This window comes from Convolutriloba macropyga, chromosome 15 (genome assembly GCF_964194025.1).
Source record: "Convolutriloba macropyga chromosome 15, txConMacr16.3, whole genome shotgun sequence".
In the NCBI taxonomy this organism is placed as follows: Eukaryota; Metazoa; Xenacoelomorpha; order Acoela; family Convolutidae; genus Convolutriloba; species Convolutriloba macropyga.
This window is the reverse complement of record NC_134482.1, coordinates 43704156-43725119: the sequence shown is the minus strand read 5'-3', so window position 1 is coordinate 43725119 and position 20964 is coordinate 43704156. Positions and strand designations below refer to the sequence as shown.

The following is a 20964-nucleotide window of genomic DNA, read 5'->3' as shown; positions in this document are numbered from 1 at the left end:
CGCGCTTATCCAAATATCATAAATTTTCAGCGTAGAACTTCGAGACCCGTGATTTTGTTCAAGTACGTGAAAACTTCAATTCCGTGGCTCGCATAAAGAACTGAGGTTCGGGTCCGAAAGCCTCGCGCCCTCCGCCATTGTGCGCACGTCTTCTGGATAGCTAATACTACTGGCAAAATTTGTCCCAACTTCTCTTTTGAGGCCGACTGATGTCATAAACCGCGTAAACAAAACGCTTGTTTTGCCGTCATTTTGTATTTAAACTAACTATTTTGAAATGCTTATTGGCAAAGGTCGATGACTAATAGAAATTTTTATGCAGGAGTACTAAGACATAAGAAAACACTTGAGCAGCCGTACGAACTTGATGCTAATTTTTATGAAAAAAAACGACGTGCTCCGAAACAGAAGAAAAATAAATATAAATTGATTGATCGCGAGTTTTACTTCTATTACACCAGTAATAACGAAAAGGAGTTTTTGTGGCCTAATTGTCTGCTTTTTTACTCAAAGCGTAAAAGGGTTGTTTGCAACAACTTTCGGCAATTTCACATTCAAATCAAGGGATTGATTTCCAATATTTTTTGCTGCAAAAAGTTCTTTTTCTTTTGGTTTTCATTCTTTTTTTGAAACTACAGGCTAATTGAGTTGTTTTCAACTTGGTAACGCAGCTCAGAACAGTTGAAAAAGAAAACAACCGTAATCTGATTCAAGTTATTCAAATTTTTAGTTTGCTATTTTACTATACCTGAATCAATTCTTTTACGTCTTGTTTGCAGTTCAGTAAACTTTCTTTTATTCCTACAATCTACCTTGATTTTTGGTTCATTTTTCTTCACTGCATAAATCAGTAATAGTTAAATTTAATTGACCAACTTCAGTTGATTGGAGCCGATTGCAAAAGATACTGTTTTCTTTTTTGTAATAACACATTAGAGTACCTCACTAGCAATGTCATAGAATTAAATCAAGCATCGCTTGAGTATTTCCGAGCTTCAGTGTTCAATAACTGCTCTTCTAAAACTGTCTACAACAAATTTTGCGCAAAAACCGTTTTTAGGTCAGTGAGCTCCAGAGTTCATGTTTGTTTTCATAACACTTATCCAAACCACTTCAAATTTTTGATACGTACACCAGCGCCAGATTTCAGAGGAAAAATGGGTCTGAGAAGAATTCCAGGCAAGATTATTCCCAGTGTAAATTAACGCTGAGGTCGTCTCGTCAAAAAAGTTCCAGAGCTGTTTTAGTCTAGAGCTTGCTTTGCAAAGGATATCTCGAAATCTGCTTTGAAGATGCACTGTCGAATGTTAAAGTGACGTGAATAGTTTTGTTCAGCCCCTGAAAGGACCATACTGGAATCAATTTCCTGCATCAAAAACAAAAAACTCCTCGAGCCTTAAATAATTCCTCGATCTTTATCGGATAGGAAGGTTCCTGAATTATAAACTTTAAAGACCATACTGGACTTAATTTCCTGCATCAAAAAAGAAAAAAGTTCCTCGAGCCATAAATAATTCCTCGATCTTTATCGGCTATGAAAATACCTAAATAATAGCCTTCGAGGACCACACTGATTCCAACTTCCTTCATCAAAAACCGAAAAAACTCCTCGAGCCATAAATAATTCCTCAATCTTTATCGGATAGGAAGGTTGCTGAATTATAACCTTTAAAGACCATACTGGACTTAATTTCCTGCATCAGAAAAGAAAAAAGTTCTTCGAGCCATAAATAATTCCTCGATCTTTATCGGCTAGGAAAGTACATAAATTATAGTTTTCGAGGACCACACTGGTTTCAATTTCCTTCATCAAAAAACAAAAAACTCCTCGCGCCATAAATAATTCCTCGATCTTTATCGGATAGGAAGGTTCCGCAATTATTTCCTGTTAAGACCATACTGGACTTATTTTCCTGCATCAAAAAAGAAAAAAAAATTTCCTCGAGCCATAAACAATTCCTTGATCTTTATCGGATAGGAAGGTTCCTGAATTGTAGCCCTTGAAGACCATACCGGACTTAATTTCCTGCATAAAAAAAGGAAAAAATTCCTCGAGCAATAAATAATTCCTCGATCTTTATCGGCTATGAAAATACCTAAATATTAGCCTCCGAGGACCACACTGATTCCAAATTCCTTCAACAAAAACCAAAAAAACTCATCGAGCCATAAATAATTCCTCAATCTTTATCGGATAGGAAGGTTGCTGAATTATAACCTTTAAAGACCATACTGGACTTAATTTCCTGCATCAGAAAAGAAAAAAGTTCTTCGAGCCATAAATAATTCCTCGATCTTTATCGGCTAGGAAAGTACCTAAATTATAGTTTTCGAGGACCACACTGGTTTCAATTTCCTTCATCAAAAAACATAAAAACTCGGGCCATAAATAATTCCTCGATCTTCATCGGATAGGAACGTTCCTGATTTATAACTTTTGAAGACCATACTGGACTTAATTTCCTGCATCAAAAAAGGAAAAAGTTCCTCGAGCCATAAGTAATTCCTCAATCTTTATCGGATAGGAAGGTTCCTGAATTGTAGCCCTTGAAGACCATACCGGACTTAATTTCCTGCATAAAAAAAGGAAAAAATTCCTCGAGCCATAAATAATTCCTCGATCTTTATCGGCTATGAAAATACCTAAATATTAGTCTCCGATGACCACACTGATTCCAAATTCCTTCATCAAAAACCAAAAAAACTCATCGAGCCACAAATAATTCCTCAATCTTTATCGGATAGGAAGGTTGCTGAATTATAACCTTCAAAGACCATACTGGACTTAATTTCCTGCATCAGAAAAGAAAAAAGTTCTTCGAGCCATAAATAATTCCTCGATCTTTATCGGCTAGGAAAGTACCTAAATTATAGTTTTCGAGGACCACACTGGTTTCAATTTCCTTCATCAAAAAACATAAAAACTCGGGCCATAAATAATTCCTCGATCTTCATCGGATAGGAACGTTCCTGATTTATAACTTTTGAAGACCATACTGGACTTAATTTCCTGCATCAATAAAGGAAAAATTTCCTCGAGCCATAATTAATTCCTCGATCTTCATCGAATAGGAACGTTCCTGAATTATAACCTTTGAAGACCGTACTGGACTTAATTTCCTGCATCGAAAAAGAAAAAAGTTCCTTGATCCTTAAATAAGTCCTCGATCTTTTTCGGCTAGGAAAGTACCTAAATTTTAGCTTTCGAGGACCACACTGGTTCCAGTTTCCTTCATCAAAAAACAAAAATCTCCTGGAGCCATAAATAATTCCTCAATCTTTATCGGATAGGAAGGTTGCTGAATTATAACCTTTAAAGACCATACTGGACTTAATTTCCTGCATCAGAAAAGAAAAAAGTTCTTCGAGCCATAAATAATTCCTCGATCTTTATCGGCTAGGAAAGTACCTAAATTATAGTTTTCGAGGACCACACTGGTTTCAATTTCCTTCATCAAAAAACATAAAAACTCGGGCCATAAATAATTCCTCGATCTTCATCGGATAGGAACGTTCCTGATTTATAACTTTTGAAGACCATACTGGACTTAATTTCCTGCATCAAAAAAGGAAAAAGTTCCTCGAGCCATAAGTAATTCCTCAATCTTTATCGGATAGGAAGGTTCCTGAATTGTAGCCCTTGAAGACCATACCGGACTTAATTTCCTGCATAAAAAAAGGAAAAAATTCCTCGAGCCATAAATAATTCCTCGATCTTTATCGGCTATGAAAATACCTAAATATTAGTCTCCGATGACCACACTGATTCCAAATTCCTTCATCAAAAACCAAAAAAACTCATCGAGCCACAAATAATTCCTCAATCTTTATCGGATAGGAAGGTTGCTGAATTATAACCTTCAAAGACCATACTGGACTTAATTTCCTGCATCAGAAAAGAAAAAAGTTCTTCGAGCCATAAATAATTCCTCGATCTTTATCGGCTAGGAAAGTACCTAAATTATAGTTTTCGAGGACCACACTGGTTTCAATTTCCTTCATCAAAAAACATAAAAACTCGGGCCATAAATAATTCCTCGATCTTCATCGGATAGGAACGTTCCTGATTTATAACTTTTGAAGACCATACTGGACTTAATTTCCTGCATCAATAAAGGAAAAATTTCCTCGAGCCATAATTAATTCCTCGATCTTCATCGAATAGGAACGTTCCTGAATTATAACCTTTGAAGACCGTACTGGACTTAATTTCCTGCATAAGAAAAGAAAAAAGTTCTTCGAGCCATAAATAATTCCTCGATCTTTACCGGCTATGAAAGTACCTAAATTATAGTTTTCGAGGACCACACTGGTTTCAATTTCCTTCATCAAAAAACAAAAAAACTCGGGCCATAAATAATTCCTCGATCTTCATCGGATAGGAACGTTCCTGATTTATAACTTTTGCAGACCATACTGGACTTAATTTCCTGCATCAATAAAGGAAAAATTTCCTCGAGCCATAAATAATTCCTCAATCTTTATCGGCTATAAAAGTACCTAAATTATAGCCTTCGAGGACCACACTGGTTCCAATTTCCTTCATCAAAAAACAAAAAAACTCCCCGAGCCATAAATAATTCCTCGATCTTTATCGGCTATGAAAATACCTAAATATTAGCCTTCGAGGACCACACTGATTCCAACTTCCTTCATCAAAAACCAAAAAAAACTCCTCGATCCATAATTAATTCCTCTCTCTTCATCGAATAGGAACGTTCCTGAATTATAACCTTTGAAGACCGTACTGGGTTTAATCTCCTGCATCAAAAAAGGAAAAAGTTCCTCGAGCCATAAGTAATTCCTCAATCTTTATCGGATAGGAAGGTTCCTGAATTGTAGCCCTTGAAGACCATACCGGACTTAATTTCCTGCATAAAAAAAGGAAAAAATTCCTCGAGCCATAAATAATTCCTCGATCTTTATCGGCTATGAAAATACCTAAATATTAGCCTCCGATGACCACACTGATTCCAAATTCCTTCATCAAAAACCAAAAAAACTCATCGAGCCACAAATAATTCCTCAATCTTTATCGGATAGGAAGGTTGCTGAATTATAACCTTCAAAGACCATACTGGACTTAATTTCCTGCATCAGAAAAGAAAAAAGTTCTTCGAGCCATAAATAATTCCTCGATCTTTATCGGCTAGGAAAGTACCTAAATTATAGTTTTCGAGGACCACACTGGTTTCAATTTCCTTCATCAAAAAACATAAAAACTCGGGCCATAAATAATTCCTCGATCTTCATCGGATAGGAACGTTCCTGATTTATAACTTTTGAAGACCATACTGGACTTAATTTCCTGCATCAATAAAGGAAAAATTTCCTCGAGCCATAATTAATTCCTCGATCTTCATCGAATAGGAACGTTCCTGAATTATAACCTTTGAAGACCGTACTGGACTTAATTTCCTGCATAAGAAAAGAAAAAAGTTCTTCGAGCCATAAATAATTCCTCGATCTTTACCGGCTATGAAAGTACCTAAATTATAGTTTTCGAGGACCACACTGGTTTCAATTTCCTTCATCAAAAAACAAAAAAACTCGGGCCATAAATAATTCCTCGATCTTCATCGGATAGGAACGTTCCTGATTTATAACTTTTGCAGACCATACTGGACTTAATTTCCTGCATCAATAAAGGAAAAATTTCCTCGAGCCATAAATAATTCCTCAATCTTTATCGGCTATAAAAGTACCTAAATTATAGCCTTCGAGGACCACACTGGTTCCAATTTCCTTCATCAAAAAACAAAAAAACTCCCCGAGCCATAAATAATTCCTCGATCTTTATCGGCTATGAAAATACCTAAATATTAGCCTTCGAGGACCACACTGATTCCAACTTCCTTCATCAAAAACCAAAAAAAACTCCTCGATCCATAATTAATTCCTCTCTCTTCATCGAATAGGAACGTTCCTGAATTATAACCTTTGAAGACCGTACTGGGTTTAATCTCCTGCATCAAAAAAGGAAAAAGTTCCTCGAGCCATAAATAATTCTTCGACCTTTATCTGCTATGAAAGTACCTAAATAATAGTCTTCGAGGACCACACTGGTTCCAATTTCCTTCATCAAAAAACAAAAAAACTCTTCGCGCCATAAATAATTCCTCGATCTTTATCGGATAGGAAGGTTCCTGAATTATAACCTATTAAGACCATACTGGACCTATTTTCGTGCATCAAAAAAGAAAAAAGTTCCTCGAGCCATAAATAATTCCTCGATTTTTATCGGATAGGAACGTTCCTGAATTATAGCCCTTGAAGACCATACTGGACTGAATTTCATGCATCAAAAATGGAAAAAGTTCCTCAAGCCATAAATAATTCCTCGATCTTTATCGGCTATGAAAATACTTAAATAATAGCCTTCGAGGACCACACTGGTTCCAATTTCCTTCATCAAAAAACAAAAAAACTCTTCGAGCCACAAATAGTTCCTCGATCTTTATCGGATAGGAAGGTTCCTGAATTATAACCCTTGAAGACCCTACTGGACTTAATTTCCTGCATCAAAAAAGGAAAAAAGTTCCTCGAGCCATAAGTAATTCCTCAATCTTTATCGGATAGGAAGGTTCCTGAATTATAGCCCTTGAAGACCATACTGGACTGAATTTCCTGCATCAAAATGGCTATGAAAATACCTAAATAATAGCCTTCGAGGACCACACTGGTTCAATTTCCTTCATCAAAAAACAAAAAAACTCCTCGCGCCGTAAATAATTCCTCGATCTTTATCGGATAGGAAGGTTCCTGAATTATAACCTATTAAGACCATACTGGACCTATTTTTCTGCATCAAAAAAGAAAAAAGTTCCTCGAGCCATAAATAGTTCCTCGATCTTTATCGGATAGGAAGGTTCCTGAATTATAGCCCTTGAAGACCATACTGGACTGAATTTCCTGCATCAAAAATGGAAAAAGTTCCTCAAGCCATAAATAATTCCTCGATCTTTATCGGCTATGAAAATACTTAAATAATAGCCTTCGAGGACCACACTGGTTCCAATTTCCTTCATCAAAAAACAAAAAAACTCTTCGAGCCACAAATAATTCCTCGATCTTTATCGGATAGGAAGGTTCCTGAATTATAAACCTTGAAGACCCTACTGGACTTAATTTCCTGCACCAAAAAAGGAAAAAGTTCCTCGAGCCATAAGTAATTCCTCAATCTTTATCGGATAGGAAGGTTCCTGAATTATAGCCCTTGAAGACCATACTGAACTGAATTTCCTGCATCAAAAATGGAAAAAGTTCCTCGAGCCATAAATAATTCCTCGATCTTTATCGGCTATGAAAATACCTAAAAAATAGCCTTCGAGGACCATACTGGTTCCAACTTCCTTCATCACAAATCAAAAAAACTCCTCGAGCCATAAATAGTTCCTCAATCTTTATCGGATAGGAAGGTTCCTGAATTATAACCTTTAAAGACCATACTGGACTTAATTTCCTGCATCTTAAAAGAAAAAAGTTCTTCGAGCCATAAGTAACTCCTCGATCTTTATCGGATAGGAAGGTTCCTGATTTATAACCTTTAAAGACCATACTGGACTTAATTTCCTGCATCAAAAAAGAAAAAAATTCCTCGAGCCATAAAGAATTCCTCGATATTTATCGGATAGGAAGGTTCCTGAATTATAACTTTTAAAGACCATACTGGACTTAATTTCTTGCATCAAAAAAGTTCCTCGATCCTTAAATAATTCCTCGATCTTTTTTGGCTAGGAAAGTACCTAAATTTTAGCCTTCGAGGACCACACTGGTTCCAGTTTCCTTCATCAAAAAACAAAAAACTCCTCGAGCCATAACTAATTCCTCGATCTTTATCGGATAGGAAGGTTCCTGAATTATAACCTTTAAAGACCGTACTGGACTTAATTTCCTGCATCGAAAAAGAAAAAAGTTGCTCGATCCTTAAATAAGTCCTCGATCTTTTTCGGCTAGGAAAGTACCTAAGTTTTAGCTTTCGAGGACCACACTGGTTCCAGTTTCCTTCATCAAAAAACAAAAAACTCCTCGAGCCATAACTAATTCCTCGATCTTTATCGGATAGGAAGGTTCCTGAATTATAACCTTTAAAGACCATACTAGACTTAATTTCCTGCATCAAAAAAGAAAAAAGTTCCTCGAGCCATAAAGAATTCCTCGATGTTTATCGGATAGGGAGGTTCCTGAATTATAACCTTTAAAGACCGTACTGGACTTAATTTCCTGCATCGAAAAAGAAAAAAGTTGCTCGATCCTTAAATAAGTCCTCGATCTTTTTCGGCTAGGAAGGTACCTAAATTTTAGCTTTCGGGGACCACACTGGTTCCAGTTTCCTTCATCAAAAAACAAAAAACTCCTCGAGCCATAACTAATTCCTCGATCTTTATCGGATAGGAAGGTTCCTGATTTATAACCTTTAAAGACCGTACTGGACTTAATTTCCTGCATCGAAAAAGAAAAAAGTTGCTCGATCCTTAAATAAGTCCTCGATCTTTTTCGGCTAGGAAAGTACCTAAGTTTTAGCTTTCGAGGACCACACTGGTTCCAGTTTCCTTCATCAAAAAACAAAAAACTCCTCGAGCCATAACTAATTCCTCGATCTTTATCGGATAGGAAGGTTCCTGAATTACAACCCTTGAAGACCATACTGGACTTAATTTCCTGCATCAAAAAAGAAGAAAGTTCCTCGATCCTTAAATAATTCCTCGATCTTTTTCGGCTAGGAAATTACCTAAGTTTTAGCTTTCGAGGACCACACTGCTTCCAGTTTCCTTCATCAAAAAACAAAAAAAACTCCTCGAGCCATAAGTAACTCCTCGATCTTTATCGGATAGGAAGGTTCCTGAATTATAACTTTTAATGACCATACTGGACTTAATTTCCTGCATCAAAAAACGTTCCTCGAGCCATAAATAAATCCTTGATCTTTATCGGATAGGAAGAATCCTGAATTTTAACCTTTAAAGACCATACTGGACTTAATTTCCTGCATCAAAAAAAAGTTCCTCGATCCTTAAATAATTCCTCGATCTTTTTTGGCTAGGAAAGTACCTAAATTTTAGCTTTCGAGGACCACACTGGTTCCAGTTTCCTTCATCAAAAAATAAAAAACTCCTCGAGCCATAACTAATTCCTCGATCTTTATCGGATAGGAAGGTTCCTGAATTATAACCTTCAAAGACCATACTGGACTTAATTTCCTGCATCAAAAAAGAAAAAATTCCTCGAGCCATAAAGAATTCCTCGATATTTATCGGATAAGAAGGTTCCTGAATTATAACCTTTAAAGACCGTACTGGACTTAATTTCCTGCATCGAAAAAGAAAAAAGTTCCTTGATCCTTAAATAAGTCCTCGATCTTTTTCGGCTAGGAAAGTACCTAAATTTTAGCTTTCGAGGACCACACTGGTTCCAGTTTCCTTCATCAAAAAACAAAAATCTCCTGGAGCCATAACTAATTCCTGGATCTTTATCGGATAGGAAGGTTTCTGAATTATAACCTTTAAAGACCATACTGGACTTAATTTCCTGCATCAAAAAAGAAAAAAGTTCCACGATCCTTAAATAATTCCTCGATCTTTTTCGGCTAGGAAAGTACCTAAGTTTTAGCTTTCGAGGACCACACTGGCTCCAGTTTCCTTCATCAAAAAACAAAAAGCTCGTCGAGCCATAACTAATTCCTCGATCTTTATCGGATAGGAAGGTTGCTGAATTATAACCTTTAAAGACCATACTGGACTTAATTTCCTGCATCAGAAAAGAAAGAAGTTCCTCGAGCCACAAAGAATTCCTCGATATTTATCGGATAGGAAGGTTCCGGAATTATAACCTTTAAAGACCATACTGGACTTAATTTCCTGCATCAAAAAAGAAAAAGGTTTCTGCATCCTTAAATAATTCCTCAATCTTTATTGGCTAGGAAAGTACCTTAATTATAGCCTTCGAGGACCACACTGGTTCCAATTTCCTTCATCAAAAAACAAAAAAAGTCCTCGAGCAATAAATAATTCCTCGTTCTTTATCGGATAGGAAGGTTCCTGAATTATAACTTTTAAAGACCATACTGGACTTAATTTCCTGTATCAGAAAAAAAAGTTCTTCGAGCCATAAGTAACTCCTCGATCTTTATCGGATACGAAGGTTCCTGAATTATAACTTTTAATGACCATACTGGACTTAATTTCCTGCATCAAAAAAAAGTTCCTCGAGCCATAAATAATTCCTCGATCTTTATCGGATAGGAAGGTTCCTGATTTATAACCTTTAAAGACCATACTGGACTTAATTTCCTGCATCAAAAAAGAAAAAAGTTCCTCGATCCTTAAATATTTCCTCGAGCTTCATCTGTTAGGAAAGTTCCAGAATTATAACCTTCATCGGTTAGGAAAGTTCCAGAATTATAAGACTTTCGCTTAAATTTAGTCGGAAGAAGAGGGTAAGTAAAGTTAAAATTGATCCCACACTATACTTTTAATATATTTTCTAAAGTCCAGCGCTCGACCCTGGTAAAGTAGGCCTTGCATTTTTTCTCGAGTCACTCTGTTCCGGCTCTGTTCATCTCTGAAGGTCATGTACGAAATATAAAGCACATTTTTATGATAACAGTATTATTTGAGTGCCAAGAGTGTACAGAGCGTGAAAAAAAGTTTTTTACACCGTTATTTCTCCGCTTAATAAGGGTGAAAGAGTAATATTTAAGTGTTTTTTTAAGTGTGTTTTTAAGAATTATGCGTGGAATAAAATTGAAAACTCTTATTTTTACTCTCTTTCTGATTACATTCTCTACTTAATATTAAACTCTTTTTTACACTCTTTTTCTTATTTTTACACTTTAAAATTACACCCTTTCCACCCCTTTCCCCAATAAATAGGAGTGGAAAACGTATTACACCCTAATCCCCGCTAATTAGAGTTGGAGTAAGGGTGAAACATTGGCCCGGGGTTCAATGACACCATTTTGATAATATGAGAAACGCTTAATAATTGCTAGTTTGAACTTTAACCAGTACTTTTAGTACGGGGTTTAAATCTAGTACTATTTTCTTTCAAAACAAGCAACTATTGTTTTACTCCAGTCAATACACTCGAAACTTAATTAAACAGTATCATAACTATTGTTTACATAACAACATCAAAATTTAGATGTGTTGTAGAATTTGTACTACGAAATTTGATTAAATATAGTAGACACATGGAGGCTCTTTATTATGTCAAAACTAACCAGAAAACTATTTGTTTTTGAATAAAATCTTGTAGTTCTACGATTTAATATGCCAGCCTATTTTCGTTTCTTAAATTGACATTAATTTAATCCTTGAATAATAATATTGTTTCACGTATCATTTGTCAACTGAAGTTGTCTTGTTACTGATTTCAAATTATTGCCTACTCAAAATCATTTTGATTCGTGTCCTCCGAGGACATGATGGAAGATATAGCAACTAATATTGGATTGCATATCAGGCTGGAATTATGCGAAAAGGAAGGGACTCTAACGTAAGTTGAGTTGAAATCACCCCCCCCCCCCCAAAGATAAGGGGTCAAACTCAGGATGAGGTCCGCGACCCAAAACAGGCATTAACTATAGGTCGACATGGTCGCGACACGGGGTCCGGTGCAACATACCGAGTCGTATTGCTCGAAAACGATTCTTCAGCCTGACAGACTTCGGCAGCGGTTTTTTTTGCATGGCCTATCTGAGCAAAGAATAATTACGACTGATTGCATGAAAAGAAACAAAATAGTCATTTTTTATCTGTATGTTTTATAAGCTCACTTTTTAGATTGCATCAAATTCGAATGATAAAATCACTGTGGACTAACATAAACGAGGGCGTTCCTCGGGTACAGTTCCAAAAACATTAGTGTTTATAAACAATTTTAATATTTTTCGTAAAATTAACCCCGCTAAGGGTTTTCTTGGGCAAATTAGCAAGTCTCCTGCGCGTGAGCAATCAACTCTTCCACACCTTTGTATTTGCAGCAAAAAAATTATTTCTTACTTTTTCAACAAAAAGCAAAACTCTAAAATAATACTTTTAACGCCAACACACTTTTAAACTGGGTGCTTATATAGTTTGAGTGATATTTACAACTATAAGTCAAACAAGATGGTCTATGAAAACACAAAAAAAATTTCTTCGTTTGACTAAGCTTATCAGGTAATTTGATTTGCAAATAATCAGCAAAGTGATAACCGCACGATTAAATTCATCTACTTGAATTATTTTTATTGGCTCTTGTAAATGATATTGCGCAGATTGCACACCTTGAAATTGATCGCCTTTTTTGCCAGAATTAAGTTTTAATTTACACAAAAGCAGATATTTGAATCGCTCGTGCTCATACTCTTTAGCTAAACCTTTTAAAATTTTTTAAATTGAAGTTTCTAAACAGAAAAGAAACGACATTTTACCATACGAAAGATCATTTGTTTTGAAGTTTCTAAACTAGAAACAAACGGTATTTTTTAGACAAACAATATTTTAATTTGAAGTGTCTAAACTGAAAACGAACGATATTTTTTATACAGACAAAATTCTGTTTTGAAGCTTCCAAACTAAAAACAAACTATTTTTTTATACAAACGATATTTTGTTCTGAAGTTTCTAAGATGAAAACAAACAATATTTTTTATACAAACGATATTTTGTTTTGAAGCTTCTAAACTGAAAACAAACGATTTTTTTATACAAACGATATTTTGTTCTGAAGTTTCTAAGATGAAAACAAACAATATTTTTTATACAAACGATATTTCGTTTTGAACCTTCTAAACTGAAAGCAAACGATATTTTTTATGCAAACAGTATTTTGTTTTGAAGTTTCTAAACTGAATACATAAATCTTAATAAGGTTAAAAAGTTATCGAGCTAATTGAGTGAAAACTTTGTTTTAGTATATTTATGTTGTTGAGACCTTTAGACAATTATCAGACAAATTTTGTTTTGGAAAGGGAAATTTTTCATTTTAAGTAACAGAGAAACAAAAAATTCAAGGCTCAAGTTAAATTTCAGAATAAGAACAAGTTTTTTTCAAAGGATCTATAGAAAATAAAGTGGGTTCATGAGTTAGTTTTTTTTCAATATTCTACCAAATTTATATCATTTTTTCTCAACATTGAATATAATGAAAAAAACTACTCAGCTCATCACTTCAAGATTAATATGGGATCATTTTTAATGGCTTCGAAGCGGTCTTGATATTCATGTTTCTACCTATTTTTGTCAAAACCTCTGTGATCTTTCCCACTTTTCCAAGAACCAAAACTCAAACTACTTCATGCCACTCAAATTAGCTTGTATATTGAGCAATTTTTTTGCAATTGATAAAATTGTTCCCAGGCTTGTCGAGATTTTTGTTAGGTAAATTATTGTGAAAATCTGCTGGTGAGCATTAAACTGTTTATCACTTTCGTATTTGCAGCTTTTGTCAGCTTTTTCATTATTCTGTCCTCTTTTTCTCTCTCCTTCTGTAAAAAAGTAGAGGTTGGATGTTTGCTGTAGAACAACTGTGCTTTGATGTGTTGTCCTCCAATTTTCAAGATGCGGTCTTCATTTTAAAAAATGAGACGGGCATCAACATTTTACTTTTTGATTAGTTCTCCTTCTCAGCCAATTTTGGTGTAAATCGCTGTGTTGAAGGATCTTTTGTTTCGCCCCTCGCTGTTTTCTATGCCCCCCACTTACAAATTTCGTGTTGTTATATAGCACGTTCCTGTTTCAAAAAATGAGCACTTACTCTTGGGGGCGTAAAAGATATCTGTCCACTAAGCTGTTTTTTTTGGGGGGGGGGGGGTCAGAATGGATCAGCCTTGAATAAATTGAACTGCTGTTGAAATTGCGATTACATCAGTGGCATAACTTACGCCACACTGCCGTGATTAGACTACAAGTTAACGTAATCTTTATATCAGTACCGTCTTATATAGTAACAGTACCGATAAATGAGTGTGATAAACTCGTAGTCGGATGTTTGGGTCTTTCCTATTATAGCCCCCCCCCCCACCCCCACCCCAGCTTAGTGGTCAGATAACCTTTAGGTCCCCCAATTATGGTAATTATACCATAATGGGGGGCTATAAATTCATGGGGTACTACAATGGGAAAATCCCAGGTGTTTTTCGGGAATTGATTAAAACTACACTTTTGATTTTTTTAGGGAACCAATTTTACAACTTTTTGAGCAGTATTTTCAACACCTCGAGCGGAACGACAAAACGTTCAACGGAATAGCCGAAAACCGACCATCAGTTGCAGAAATTCAAGACGCAATCAAAAGCAACCTGTACCGTCTTTTCACAGCTTGCGATTCTTCTACTAAACAACCAGTCGGCTTTTTGGGACTGCATTTCAGTTACAGCACGTTTAACGGTTGCCAGGCGTACATTTCGGACGTTTTTGTCGGCGAAGACCATAGAGGTCAAAATATCGGTCAAATATTGATCGAGTTTGCTTTGAAGACGATTAAAGCAAGTCACAATTGTACGAATTACATTTTGTTAGTTGGAGCCGATTGCAAAGGATATTTTGAGAAGCTCGGAGCTGAAAACGTCAATATTGTTGAAGCATTTTATCAATTTGTCCTGCCTGAAAATTACTTCAAAACAGTAGTTGTTCAATAGTCTGCTTTGCATATAAAGCTTGAACCATTTCTGTTTCGCCCATCACTAACGTGTACCCATTTTTCACTTTTTATTCATTTGCACCCAACCCCCACTCTTTTATTACGAAATTTTTGTGATTTTTTCTAGCAGCTTTCGGTGTAAATTTTTATATTGATAATTTGTTATTGTTGTCGGAAATTTGAACTGGGACCATTCAACTATATTTATCAGAACTCTCAATTAAAAACTGCTAATTTTTTTTCTTGGTTATTGTGAAAATCCTTAATCATTAAATTCCCCAATTTCAGCGGGTTCTTTTTTGTATCCTGGTGCGACAATCAGGGCGAATAATTCGTCAAACAGGGTTGTAGTTCTGGTCAAACTCAAAAAATTGCACTTTCTGCTATGAGAAAAGTTTATTTGACGATACGACAACGAACAAACAAAATGGTCCCGAAAATAGTCCGATGGATGACAGGCTAACTCGTGGCCACAATTTTTGAGTCAGAAATTTGATTCGCAATCTATTTATTAAACTTAAATTATTGTTTTTGACTCATTTATTTCACCAAATAACGCAATTTGCCCAAATGATCTGTTCATTTTCAGTTTTTGGTCTTAAATTAGATTAAATCATAGGAAGCTTTGGATGGGGGGGGTGGTTGCGGTTCTAATTCTGGGATCAAAGCGACAAAAATGACAGTAATGGACTTTTATTACATATATTACCGACGAAAACATCGAAAACGACAATAATCCACACTTCTTAAAACAATTCCTACGAAAAAATGATAAAAAAATTTGCTGGCTATTCTTCTTAGCCAGCAAAATAAAAAAATTTTTCTTCTTCTTAAAACCGACCACAACCGTCCAAAAATGACGCTTCTTGCGTCAGTTTAGTCGCTTTTTCTCAACTCGGGGGTGTCTTGAACTAATACGAATATCTAATATGGACTTGTTGTCTCTTTTTCTGCTTTTCACTGCCGATATAATGGCACCTTTTTTTCTAAATTTCTCCACTATGGTTTTTGTGTAGATATACTTACTTTTGCCGTTATTGTATGAACCACTAGTTTATACTTTTTGGTGGATTTTTGGAGTCAAAATTTGCATGATAAACTTTCCCACTGTAAGGTGTGCCCAAAATACATAGCCGAAGTGAGTGAACAACCTCGTTAAACGTGCTTAATCTGCACATTGTTTCTGGGCAGCCGATTTTCGTAATCATGACTTCATTTTTATTAATTCTGGCTTTGGCTTTGGTTATTTTTGCGGTTTTTTGTTTGTCTAATTCAAAAACCTATCGATCGGTACGCGTAAGAAGTTTTTTGTATTTCTGTGTAGTATTGGTCAGTAAAATTTTGTTTCAAAATCTTGATTAATTCTGTAAAAGAGTTTCAAATACCCGATTTCAGTTTTGAGTATTTTTGTCTGTAGTTTTTCACGCACTTAATTAAAAGTTAGAGGTTGCTTGCCTGGTTTTTAATATGTGTTTCCATACTCAAATCGAACGCAAGCATGGCATCTTCTTTCGTTTTTATTGGGCCAATATCTGCAATGACTGGTCATTTTTCATTCTATCATAGCAAATGTGCAGTTTTTTGGGTTGTCTGTTTGTTTATATTCGGAAACGTTTCTCAGATTTATAGATGCTAATTTTCTTTTCTGTTTACTATTGTTCATGTTTCTTCATCCCTGTTCATTATTCGTTTTTGTTTCCATTTTGCCTGTTTTTTTTTCACTGGAATATGTTGCTTCATTACAACGCTTGATGTTTTTGCCTCTCGGTCCTGGTTTTCTCTTCAACGTCTGTGATTGCCGTCAAAGTAATTTTTAACGATTCCTTAGCTCTATGCGGCATGTCTGTACCATTTATTGGCGCAATCCCACAAATAGTTGTTAAAGATTTTTGGTTCTTGGTCAATTCCCCGGATTGTTTTGAGCATTCTTAGTTATAGCATTGTTTCTGACGTTTCTTTAACTATCGTTGGTTCATCTCTGCTGGTTGAACTTTTTCTGTTCTTCTGGCTTAGATCTTTCGGGAGCATGAGGTGTCGGTGCGATGCAAGTTTTACAGTTTTGCTGGTTTCTTAAGAACGGTTTTTTTGCGGAATATCCTTTCGTTATGTCGGGAACTAATGTTTTATGAGCCTCATAGCAGTTTTTCTAGTTAGTAAATTTCCTCTCGACCGTTCTTGTAGGAAAAATGAAATCAGTCTTCAGACTGTCTTTGATCAAAAAATCCAGGTGTTGAAGATGAGCGTTGTTTGTTTGTTCTCAAGATGTCCTTCTCCTTAGCCAGAATGGAGTTTCCGGGTTTTCATTTTTTGTGGTTTTTTTCCGATTGTCTAATTTTATTTTATAGGTGCTATGATAGATAGTTAATAATCTACGTCGCGCTATATTTGTTCTATGTTTCATCATTTTTAACTATAACTTTGGTTTCCTTGCCAGCGTTATTTAATATTTATTGTTAAACTTGTAAATTCGCTATTTAAATTTTTCCTACTGTGCCTTTTGTGTTGATATACTCTACAGTATTGTATTTACCACTGGTTTATACTTTTTAGTGGGTCTTTGGACTCGAAATTTGCATGTTTCCTTTCACTTTCCCAGTTTAAGTTGTGCTCAAATTACGCCGCTAAAGTGAGTGAAGAACATCGCTAAACCTGCTTTATCTGCATATAGTTTTTGGGTAACCACTGTTTGTAATCATGACTGCACTTTAGTTAATTCAGGCTGTAGCTTTGCTGATTTTTGCGGGTTTTTAGTCTAAATCAAAAATCGTTCGATAGGTACGCGTAAGAAGTTTTTGTATGTCTATGCGGAATTGGTCCGCAATATTCTGTTTGTAATTCTTGATTAATTCTGAATAAAAGAGTTTTAAATACCAAATTTCAGTTTTCTGTATCTTTGTTTATAAATTTTCACGCACTTCATTAAATGTGAGGAGGTTGCTTGCCTGGTTTTTGATATCTGTTTCCAAACTCAACTCGAACGCCAGCATGGCATCTTTTTTCGTTTTTATTGGGCCAATATCTGCAATGACTGGTCATTTTTCCTTCTATCATAGTAAATATGCAGTTTTTTGGGTTGTCTGTTTGTTTATATTCGGAAACGTTTCTCAGATTTCTAGATGCTAAATATAGCTTAAGTTTATTGTTCTCCAGGTTTTCAATTGAAATCCTTGCTATTATGTTTTCTATGTTTGGCATTTATGCTTGGTCTTTGGCTATTTTCCCATCTAGGCCCATTGCATTATCTGGATTCGTTTTTACACAATTGTCTTTGTTAGTAGTTAAAACCACCACAATTATGAATAGGTTTTTCTTTTTACCTAGAGTGCTGCATGGTCATTTGCTAATGATTATGTCAAATTAAGTGTCAGGTCTTTTTTATAGTTTTGCTGATACTTGTCTTTATTTTCTTTTTGACCGCTGCGTGGCTGTTTTTCAGTTTTATGTTGTAAAAAATACTTATGCGTTTTGTTAGTGCTATCTGAATTTTAGAAGTTGTCCAGCAGTTTTTTCTTGACATCATTTATATCAATGTTTGTCGGTTGAATTCGGTTCACGTGTTCGTTTATGTTTGGGAGCGTCATGTGGTCTTATCCTATTATTGGTTTGGCGTTTGCTCTAAAATCCATCATTTTATATTGTTCTTTTGGCATGCTAATACCAAGAATTGGCAAAATTTCGCCCAGAAATTGTATGGATTTCTGGTTCATGACGAATTACTTGGTTTAGTTGAAGCATGCTTAGTTATTATGGTAGGTTTCATCATGTTCGTGGCGCCATTTTAGGATTTCGGTACCAGAGGTAATGATTGAAACTTATTGGCGATAAAGAAGGTCGCCGCATCTCATTGTGGCTTCACCATCACACTGACAGAAAAATCTTAATTTCAAAAAATAACCCGGGGCCTCTTTTTTTACGTTATTCTGATTGCCTGAAGTATCAGTACCATTATACAAATCTGTATTCCGTAATTGAAATCATATATGCTAAAATGTTCAATGGAAAAATTCATAAGCTGTATGTTTTCTAAGATTCAAATACAAACAAATATGCACATACAAACTCCCGTATGGGAATTTTTCAACACTTAAAATTTTGCAGATATCAGTGCGCTAGTTAAATTTTTTCTGCCACAAAAACTGATGGAAAATGCGTTTCGAGTTTTTAGTGTGATTGTCAGATTGGAATTGATTGCTAAAACGTATCGGCCAACACTTTTATACGAACAAAAATCTGGTTTTGCGTAACACGTATTTCAATTTTTTACCTAGCTAGTCGTTGCTTTCGCGCCAACCGGCGTTAAATGTCTTGTACGGCTATTTTTATATAAACTGAGCTTCCAAATTTATTTGAGAAATAACCGAAAAAGTTCGGCATTTTATGTTACAGCTTTTTTAATGGAAACTTTGTTACCATAAAAGGGTCCTTAAACATTTTTATCGTGTTTTGTGGTAAGTAAAATACCATAAAAGTATTGTACAGAATTTTGAAATTTAATGCACAGAACCATTGTTCTGGAACTACAGGTGGTCCTTTGCGCTGTTTGTCAGCCAAACCCAAAAATTTTTATAATCGTTGTGTTTTTACTAAGTATCCATGAACTCCAAATATGGCATTTAATAATTTGTAAGCTACTTTAATTGTGGTCAACCCGGGATCTTACATTCTGTTTTATAACTCTTTTCGATTCCATTAAACTGTAGAGAAATTTCAAAAATTTATCTCGTTTTCTTAAAAAAAACTTTGTTATACAAGAATTGTGAAGTCGAGGAAATTTGGGTTCAAACTCGCTATTATTTGGAATTATTCGTCACTTTTAGCTGAAAATATTATCTGTAAACTTGCGTAACGATAAATGAGCTTTTCGTCAATGGTTGTCTCTAATCATCACTTGTCCTCGTCCAACCTTTTTTTTCAACAACAGCATCTAGTTTCCATGGTTTATTCATTAGCTACGAATTAGACTGAAATGAAAAGAAAACTTAACAACTAATTGCTTGAACGCTTTTTGCATTACTTATTTTAGATTAAAAACACAAATAGGAGATACCTCTTCGTAGCAAGGGTTGATTTAGATATTTAATTTTTGAACTGACTCTCAAAGCAGTTGATATAAAAAAGTTCATGGAATCAAGTTTCCATATAATTGCAGAAAATTGTGGCAGGTTTTGTGTTGAAATGACTTGTCGTTATTTTAGAAACTCTTTAGACTGTCTGTCAAAATTAGTGACAAAATTCATCCATTCTGGCCCAGATTTAATGTGTTTTTTCTTATTCTGAGAAAAACTAAGGGAGAATTGAACTTCGTATCAACAGTGATAACTCATTTCTGTCAACAGTGACCCAAGCCCTCCGCACTCAAAGAAAAAACGCAAAAAGCCCTAAAATGGCAAAAACATACGTTTTGCTGTGCACAGTGCTTTTTTATTTGAAACCAAAATCTCTCCGAATTTTCCAGTATGCACATAGTGTTCTTCAGTAGCGAAGCTGAATTAGATTAACTTAAATTTTAATAATCTGAATTATTAAATTAATTTTAATAATCTGATGATTAAGACTCTAGACTTCGACTTGATTGATGAAATTGATCTAAATTATTTTTTCAACGTTTTTAACATTTAAGGTTTTTTCCTTGCGTGGATTTTCACTTCGCCATAATTCAAGCGAATATCCTGGTTGTCAATCATTTGACCTTAAAATACATTATATTTGGTGAAAGATTGATGAAGAATAAAAACTCGCACTAAAAATTATTCTTCGTGAGCTCATTAGCAAAAATTGCTTTGACTGCAAATCGAATCAATTTTGACCGCACCAACCCCCATCCCACCCCCAACACCAAGTTTCTCTCTTTCTTTTTCACACACACACACACATACCTTTCACCCGGACTTCAGCGCTGAACCAGCACATTTCATGAGTTAAAACTTAACTCAGTTCTGAAACATTGTATCTCTAGAATATTTTAAGTTTCTTTATGCAGAGTATTTCGTCATTCTGATTATATTGAGGTCATAGAGTTCGCCCAGACTAAACTTATCCTGCATAGTCTGAAGTTTACTCATACGCCAAAATTAAGTCTGAGCAGAGTAATGTCCTACTTTTGTAGCTTATAAATAGTAAATACTATAGTAGTATACACACTATTTATTTTTAAGCTGGTTTGTAGGCAATTACAACAAAACCCATTTAGCTCAGTGGTTACAACATGCTACGCAAAATAAAAGTCAAGAGTACCCACACAGAAGTTTGAATCGCATAAAAATCAAACCTTGTTGGCGGGAGTTAAGCTGAACATTTTTTTTGCATCAAGTAAATTTTACTCAAAAATTAGACCGGCCA

General features: G+C 35.2%; 1 protein-coding gene across 1 annotated transcript; it reads left to right on the top strand.

The window, feature by feature from the left end:
• The first annotated feature begins 11132 nt into the window (after nt 1-11132).
• LOC142354266 (uncharacterized) lies at nt 11133-14884 on the top strand. The gene is made up of 2 exons (XM_075406525.1): nt 11133-11496; nt 14161-14884. The coding sequence occupies exons 1-2, from the start codon at nt 11423-11425 to the stop codon at nt 14621-14623; spliced, it is 537 nt and encodes a 178-aa protein (XP_075262640.1). The 5' UTR covers nt 11133-11422; the 3' UTR covers nt 14624-14884.
• Nucleotides 14885-20964: the final 6080 nt, after the last annotated feature.

What these genes read in the sequence shown, in the direction of transcription:
- LOC142354266 (XM_075406525.1), top strand. Translation starts at nt 11,423, where the DNA reads ATGATGGAAGATATAGCAACTAATATTGGATTGCATATCAGGCTGGAA. An exon ending in GAAAAGGAAGGGACTCTAAC is followed by an intron (nt 11,497 to 14,160) that starts GTAAGTTGAGTT and finishes TGATTTTTTTAG; the next exon opens with GGAACCAATTTTACAACTTT.